Genomic DNA, 8,469 nt, shown 5'->3' with positions numbered 1-8,469 from the left:
CGTCACTTTGTGTACAGGGGCATTGTCATGCTGAAACAGGAAGGGGCCTTCCCCAAAATGTTTCCACAAAGTTGGAAGGAACAGAATGTCATTCTAGAATGTCATCGTATGCTGTAGTGTCCCGAACCATGAAAAACAGCTCCAGACCATTAATCTTCCTCCACCAAACGTTACAGTTAGCACTATGCATTGGGGAAGGTAGCGTTCTCCTGGAATCCACCAAACCCATATTCGTCCGTCATACTGCCAGATGGTGAAGTGTGATTCATCACTCTAGAGAACGTGTTTCCACCACTAAAGAGTCCAATGGAGGAAAGCTTAACATCACTCCAGGCGATGCTTGGCGTTGCGCATGGTGATCTTAGGCTTGTGTGCGGCTGCTCGGCCATGGAAACCCATTTCATGAAGCTCCCAACAAACAGTTCCTGTGCTGACGTTGCTTCCAGAGGCAGTTTGGAACTCGGTAGTGAGTGTTGTAACCGAGGACAGACGATTTTTATGTGCGATTTTATACACCTGTCAGTAACGGGTCTGGCTGAAGTAGCTAAATCCACTCATTTGAAGGGGTGTCCACATACCTTTGTATATACAGTGTATTTGTGTGCGTTTACACAGAATGTGTGTTGTGTGTGAGTTACTGCCTGCCTCACACTGGACGCGATCTGCCACTGATGACAGGCTGGATTGGTTGCTGTCCCTGACGTGCGACAGCAGATTGCCCAGTGAACATGCTATGTTGATTTACTCAGTGCTGTCAGCATTCCACAGCCCTGCCTGGCCTGCCTAACATTCTTTACGTCTGAGACCAGAGTGGGGGGCGTCAGTGAAGGGACTCTCCCAACTAACACAGAACCCTGGCCAACTCTCTCTCTGTCCCGTTCCAACTTCCTAACACTCTTCTCCCTTCTCCCTTTCCACTCCAAACCAGCTAAATCTCTCTCCCTTTCCCCCTATTTCACAACCAAGTTCATGTACACTCGCTCTACCTCTCTAGGAGAGTTACACCCTCACCCATCCACTTAAAACCAATACAGCCTGGACAACAGTCTCTCCCTTGTCCCAAGTTATATATTTTCCCAACCCTCTATTTCACTAGTGTGTCAGTGGTTCAGTGCTGACACAAAACTGAGACAAATCAGACCCCAATATGGCAGCCAGCGTAGAGACGACGGTGATATATTTGTGACAAGCAGTAGAGAGAGAAACCGGAGGAGAGCTCTGCTCTCTCTCACTTCAGTGCTTTATACAGTCACTCAGCTATATGTGTAGATATATCTCTGAGTAGTGTCACATTTGTTAGAGGGTAAAAGTAAGTAGCAATATGTAGCACTGCTGTTCTTTGCTAACTTGGCTGCAGATTGCAAACTCAAGCTACTGTATGCAGTGACTGAAACTTTGGCTGCACACTTGTCTTTGTCATGCAGTCTCCTGCTCTCTCCATATAGTCTACTACTTCCCCTAAAACCCATGAGACAGTTTGTTGTGGTAGCGATGTGAATAAGGTCATGTAGTCTATTCAAATTCAATCCCTGAATGAGTGATATCAATCAAATACTACTCTCTTGCAAAACAGTGTTGTCAATATCAATAACTTTGTATTATTTGTATGGTTTTCTTTATTTAATTTAAGGGGAATAAGAAGAAACAAGATCCTGCATCTTTTTATGACCTTTAGTAACCTCTACCAACAATCACACAACTGTTGACATTCTGCTGTACTGTAATAGGCTGGTAGTCACCAGCCTACATGTTATGCCAAGACTTGTTGAAAGAAGTCAGACATAAAGCATTTTAAAAAACACAATCCTCCTCGGTCACACCTTGAAATGAACTCCAAACTCGCCCCTCTCAGGAATTCAGAAAAGTAGCTGTCTGAAATGTTTCTACACCCAAATGTGTAAGCAGTGAGGATTACGAGCGAGAGGTAAGAATGTCTGTGGGCGCTGTCATTTTGAGGGACACTGTTGTATTTATTGAATGTCACAGAGACAGCTTCAGGGAAAGGTGGACCAAATATAATAGAGGTGAATGATTGACTGACTGCTGCCACCAGATAGGAACCAAGAACCAGTTTGGTAACCCTAAATATCCACTGGTCAGCACTGTACAAAACCTAGATGATGCTCTGTGCCTTCGGTCTATCCACTTCCCTTTGTAGGCCCGTCTGAGGGAAACTATAGCTAGCTAGCAAATGAGTCAGTCAGATGTGAGGAATGGGATTAGGGTTAGCTCTGGTCTTTGTAACAATTATCAGGGACGTTGCTAAGCGCACCCTAAACAGTCTGCAGGTAATCCACAGCAATGATTAAAGGCTAGCTACAGCTAGGTAATCCATACCAATGACTAAAGGCTAGCTACAGCTAGGTAATCCATACCAATGACTAAAGGCTAGCTACAGCTAGGTAATCCATACCAATGACTAAAGGCTAGCTACAGCTAGGTAATCCATACCAATGACTAAAGGCTAGCTACAGCTAGGTAATCCATACCAATGACTAAAGGCTAGCTACAGCTAGGTAATCCACAGCAATGACTAAAGGCTAGCTACAGCTAGGTAATCCATACCAATGACTAAAGGCTAGCTACAGCTAGGTAATCCATACCAATGACTAAAGGCTAGCTACAGCTAGGTAATCCATACCAATGACTAAAGGCTAGCTACAGCTAGGTAATCCATACCAATGACTAAAGGCTAGCTACAGCTAGGTAATCCATACCAATGACTAAAGGCTAGCTACAGCTAGGTAATCCACAGCAATGACTAAAGGCTAGCTACAGCTAGGTAATCCACAGCAATGACTAAAGGCTAGCTACAGCTAGGTAATCCACACCAATGACTAAAGGCTAGCTACAGCAGCACAGCAATGTAAAAGCTACAGCTAGGTAATCCACAGCAATGACTAAAGGCTAGCTACAGCTAGGTAATCCACAGCAATGACTAAAGGGCTACAGCTAGGTAATCCACAGCAATGACTAAAGGCTAGCTACAGCTAGGTAATCCACAGCAATGACTAAAGGCTAGCTACAGCTAGGTAATCCACACCAATGACTAAAGGCTAGCTACAGCTAGGTAATCCACAGCAATGACTAAAGGCTAGCTACAGCTAGGTAATCCACAGCAATGACTAAAGGCTAGCTACAGCTAGGTAATCCACGGTACAGCAACTGCTAGAGGCTAACAGCTAATGGCTAACTGCAGATAATAATGCTGTCATAGCACCAGCTAGTGGTTAACTGTAGGAGGATCTTGCATTTCAGACTGCTAGCTAGTTTTTTCTAGGTGGGCTACAATAAGGCAATCTCACACTGAAAGCAATTTAAATTGCAATCCAAATCTCTGCTGAAGTGTATTGCATGGTAAAACATGCAGACCCCTAGGTTTCCTGCAGCATAATACAGCCATTACAAATAGAGGTAAAGTTAACATTTGTCAAATGTTAAATATCTGGCATTTGCATTAATACTTGACCTATAAGTGTGCAGACAATTTCTTTGAACATCTCTTCTGTAGTAACCGTCCTGTCATTGATCAGCCTACAGAGTGGAGCTGGGGAATGGAGAACCAGGCTGGCCCTCCCCTCCCCAGAGACGGCCAGAGTTGATCCAAGACTCTTGCTCTCTGTCTGGGCTCTCATGTGTCAGATGTGGGGCCCTATATTGCCAGCCTGGCTGTCAGGGGATTGTTTTGGGGCTGCACTTAATGCGGGCGGAGACACACATACAGGTCGGGCTGGTGCATCCTCTCTTCCAGCCTCACATAGTCACCTTAAGAGTGTCTGTGTGTTTTTACTGCGTCTGTTTCCCTCCTGTCTGGTTCCTCAGACAGACGTCCTTGCGTCCCGAGGTAAGATGGATGCTGGCTGGCTGAGTGGGACCAGTCTGAGTCCCATCTGCCACACATGGGACTCACATCCACACACTCCCTCTCTCCCTTCCTCTCTCCCTTCATCTCCCATGTATAATTCCCTTCAGTATATTTTCCATTTGTCTCCATCAGTTCTAAGCTTTCCTTCCTCTGAAACCCATTCTCAGTCTGCGTCCCAAATGGCACCATCTTCCCTTAGTCCAGTTCTTTTGACCTGGGCCATAGGGAATAGGGTGCCATTTGGGACACATCGGGCCCAGGTCAAGGCCAAGGCCAGACTCTCTTTATTAGATCAGAAGGCTGGGAGATGATTCTAACTATAGACCACACAGTCCAACCTGAGCCCAGGACGACAATCACATTTGACCATCAATACAGATTCAGGGGAAGGAACAGGCCTGTCCATATAAACTAACGTCTGTCTGTCTGTCTGTCTGTTTGGGTCCTTCTAACAGGAGGATCAACCACAAAGGAAAGGTACTTTTTCTAGATGACTTACAGGAGAAACAGTTGTTTTTGAAAACGCTCTCTAAGGATGAGCACAGAGGCGAATGAGAGATGAAATGGGAAAAGTAATTCTGTTGTATATTGGTTCCAACATACTGGAAATAAACTCCCAAATATTTACCACAAAAACAAGCCATTCCATTAGAACCACAAAAACGTTCAAGGTAACCATGGTTACTCAAAGTTCTTTCAAACACCCCTTTATCTTTATTCTGACCTGGTGTGGCTTTGTCAGGCGTTTCTCCACACCCCTCTACCTCCAACCATCGATCCATCCATCGCTCTCCCTCCCTTGCCCCTGCCTGTCCAGATTTCACTCAGACAAATGGACACTCTGGAATACAGTGTGGTATGGATCGGAGGAATTGGATTTGAAAGTCAAAGTGTCTGAGAACAGCATTACTGTAGTGTGTGTGTGTGTTGTGTGTATGTATGCGTGTGTGTGTGTGCGAGTGTGTGTGAATGTCTATATGTGTGTGTATGTATGTGTGTGCGCATGTGTGTGAATGTCTATGTGTGTGTATGTGTGTGAATGTCTGTGTGTATGTGTGTGTATGTGTGTGTGTGTGTGAATGTCTATGTGTGTGTATGTGTGTGAATGTCTGTGTGTATGTGTGTGTATGTGTGTGTGTGAATGTCTATGTGTGTGTATGTGTGTGAATGTCTGTGTGTATGTGTGTGTGTGTGTGTGTGAATGTCTATGTGTGTGTATGTGTGTGAATGTCTATGTGTGTGTATGTGTGTGAATGTCTGTGTGTATGTGTGTGTATGTGTGTGTGTGTGTGTGAATGTCTATGTGTGTGTATGTGTGTGTATGTGCAGAGATGGTTGAGTTGACTATTTACTGTGAGACTGCCTATCATCGGGACAGCTCTTCTCAACAGAAGACAGAAATGAAGAAAACCACAGAAGCCCTGAAACATGACCATGGCTGTGTTCCAAAAGGCACCCTATATAGTGGGCTGGTTTTGACCAGGGCCCATAGGGTGTCATTCGGGATGCATTCCATGTCTGTAACCAGGATGTGATCAGATAATCTTCTAGCGACAACAATCAACGTTATCAACTAATACTGAGAACACCACACACAAAACGGCCTCCGGAAATGTTCAAACATTGCGCAGTGGAGTTCAACAGTAGTTATGTCCTATGTTCCTAGCCTGCACTTCATCATGAGATGGGTAACAATTTATTTTACAATCCTGTTTCACCTGGGTGGTGTTCATTTGGCACCAAGCGGAAGAAAACAAAATGCAACAGGACGGGACTACCTGGATTTGTCCAGTAAGAAATGCTCATGTTCATTTTCTGTTGTGTGCCCTAATGAACATGACCTTGGTAGTTCCCTGGTATTTAGTCAGTGATGATGGTGTCTCTTACCTGCAGACTTGGGCGTGAATTTGTCTCTGTTAGCAGCACAAACAGCCAGCAGCCTGTAGCCTAGGTCCAGGTCAAAGCCTTGTTGGGCTGCCACACGACTCACCACCTAGAGAGAGGGAGGGAGAGAGATGGGAGGGAGGGAGGGAAGGTAGGGGAGGGAGGGAGGGAGAGGGAGAGAGATGGGAGGGAGAGGTAGGGATGGAGGGGGAGAGAGGTAGGGATGAAGGGAGGGAGAGAGAGAGAGAGAGAGAGAGAGAGAGGAGGTAGGGCGGGAGGGAGGTATGGAGGGAAAGAGAGGGGAGTGAGGGAGGGAAGAAGGGAAAAAGAGAGGAGTGAGGGAGGGAAAGAGCAGGGAGGGTAGGGAGGAGGAGAGAGAGGGAGGAGAGGAATGGAGGAAGGGAGGGAAGGGAGGAGGAGTTGAATGGAGGAAGGGAGGGTAGGGAGGAGGAGTTGAATGAAGGGAGGGAAGGGAGGAGGAGAGGGAGGGAGGAAGGGAGGGTAGGGAGGAGGAGTTGAATGGAGGAAGGGAGGGTAGGGAGGAGGAGAGGGAGGGGGGAGGAGGGAGGGGAGGGAGGAGGAGAGGGAGGGAGGAGGAGTTGAATGGAGGAGGAGGAGAGGGAGGAGGAGGAGAGGAATGGAGGAAGGGAGGAGGAATGGAGGAAGGGAGGAGTTGAATGGAGGAAGTTGAATGGAGGAAGGGAGGGAGGAGTTGAATGGAGGAAGGGAGGGTAGGGAGGAGGAGAGGGGAGGGGGAGGAGTTGAATGGAGGAAGGGAGGGAAGGGAGGAGGAGAGGGAGGGAGGAGGAGTTGAATGGAGGAAGGGAGGGAAGGGAGGAGGAAGGGAGGGAGGAGGAGTTGAATGGAGGAAGGGAGGGAAGGGAGGAGGAAGGGAGGGAGGAGGAGTTGAATGGAGGAAGGGAGGGAAGGGAAAAAAAGAGGTGAGAACAGAAGAGAAAAATCAAGTCATAATAACAACATGGTGGTGGTGTTAATAGTTGTACTATTTCACACATGTACAGGTGTGTATTATACTCATGTGTGAATTGGAAATGTGTTTTTTTGTATATCCCAACTCCCCCTGAGACACCCTCGGAGAGTGAGGTTACGGCCAGGGTCAGCCATTATGCCTTGCACAAGGGCACATCGGCAGATTTGTTCAACTTGTTGGCTCAGGGATTCGAACTAGCAACCTTTCGGTTACTGACTAACTGCAAGGCTTTCTGCTGTCCCCAGCAGTAACCAGAACACTCCCCTACTCAGTGAGTCAACACAGCATTATCAACTCAGGAAGTATTTATCAACATATTCAGTGCACTCTAAAGGGAACTGTACCATTTTCAAACTCACTTCTAAATGCTAGCCATGGTTGCCTTAGTGACCAACTTCTCCAATTTCCTGCTCTCTACTTATGCAGGAAATATCTCTGAAGACACTAGTTATATAAAAGGCAATTTGGAGAAGTCTTTACTTTCTAAAGCAGTCCAATGAAATATATCTATCTAGATTCTACAGGAATAAATAATATATGCAAAATCATTAACAACAGCAATGAAACAGGCCAGTATTTAAGTGGTGTTGATATTTCATTCCAAGTGGGGTATTGATCAATATTAGTACAGTACTCCCTTGACTAGCAATAATAGGCATATGTGCAAGAATGAATAAACGAGCATAGACACGCATGCGCTCGCACACACACACGCGCACGCACACACACACACACACATGCACACACACACACTCCCTCCCCATGGGCAGTAGCAGGAAGCAGACCTAACTATACAGACGGAACTATTCCCTGTAGTCTTAGGGCTACAGACCATCAGTACTGAGGAATATAAAATATATAATAGAAATATATCATATATTTCTCTCTCATTGACAGCCTTGTCTCCTCTCCTGTGAACTCAGACAGTGTATACTGTAGAGAAGAGTAAAGTAGGTTGGTTTTTGGATATCTCTATGTGCATATTTCAGAAGTTTACAGTCAGCTTCAGTACAATATTTTAGTGTCTGACATTTATCATGAAAGCACAATACATAGTTCTCTGAATCTCCAAACTGTTATCTTATGCCCACTAAACTGTTATCTAAAACCCACTAAACTGTTATCTTATACCCACTAAACTGTTATCTTATGCCCACTAAACTGTTATCTTATACCCACTAAACTGTTATCTTATGCCCAATAAACTGTTATCTTATACCCACTAAACTGTTATCTTATGCCCACTAAACTGTTATCTTATGCCCACTAAACTGTTATCTTATACCCACTAAACTGTTATCTTATGCCCACTAAACTGTTATCTTATACCCACTAAATTGTTATCTTATGCCCACTAAACTGTTATCTTATGCCCACTAAACTGTTATCTTATACCCACTAAACTGTTATCTTATGCCCACTAAACTGTTATCTTATACCCACTAAACTGTTATCTTATGCCCACTAAACTGTTATCTTATGCCCACTAAACTGTTATCTTTTACCCACTAAACTGATGTTAAACTGTTATCTATTAAATTGTTAATACTAAACTGTTATCTTATACCCTAAAACTGTTATCTTTCCCACTAAACTGTTATCTTATTTTAAACTGTTATCTTATACCCACTAAACTGTTATCTTATGCCCACTAAACTGTTATCTTATGCCCACAAAACTGTTATCTTATGCCCACTAAACTGTTATCTTATGCCCACTAAACTGGGAC

General features: G+C 44.9%; 1 protein-coding gene across 5 annotated transcripts in view; it reads right to left on the bottom strand.

The window, feature by feature from the left end:
- zmiz1a (zinc finger, MIZ-type containing 1a) overlaps nt 1-8,469 on the bottom strand; it is a 265,059-nt gene that overhangs the window by 49,691 nt on the left and 206,899 nt on the right. For all 5 annotated transcript variants that reach the window (XM_042299071.1, XM_042299067.1, XM_042299068.1 and 2 more), the window contains exon 6: nt 5,753-5,858. In XM_042299071.1, coding sequence (XP_042155005.1) covers nt 5,753-5,858 — 106 coding nt within the window. The remainder of the gene's footprint in view (nt 1-5,752; nt 5,859-8,469) is intronic.

Source organism: Oncorhynchus tshawytscha, linkage group LG16 (genome assembly GCF_018296145.1).
Source record: "Oncorhynchus tshawytscha isolate Ot180627B linkage group LG16, Otsh_v2.0, whole genome shotgun sequence".
NCBI lineage: Eukaryota > Metazoa > Chordata > Actinopteri > Salmoniformes > Salmonidae > Oncorhynchus > Oncorhynchus tshawytscha.
Note: the sequence above shows the minus strand (reverse complement) of the source record. Positions and strands in the feature narration are given on the sequence as shown.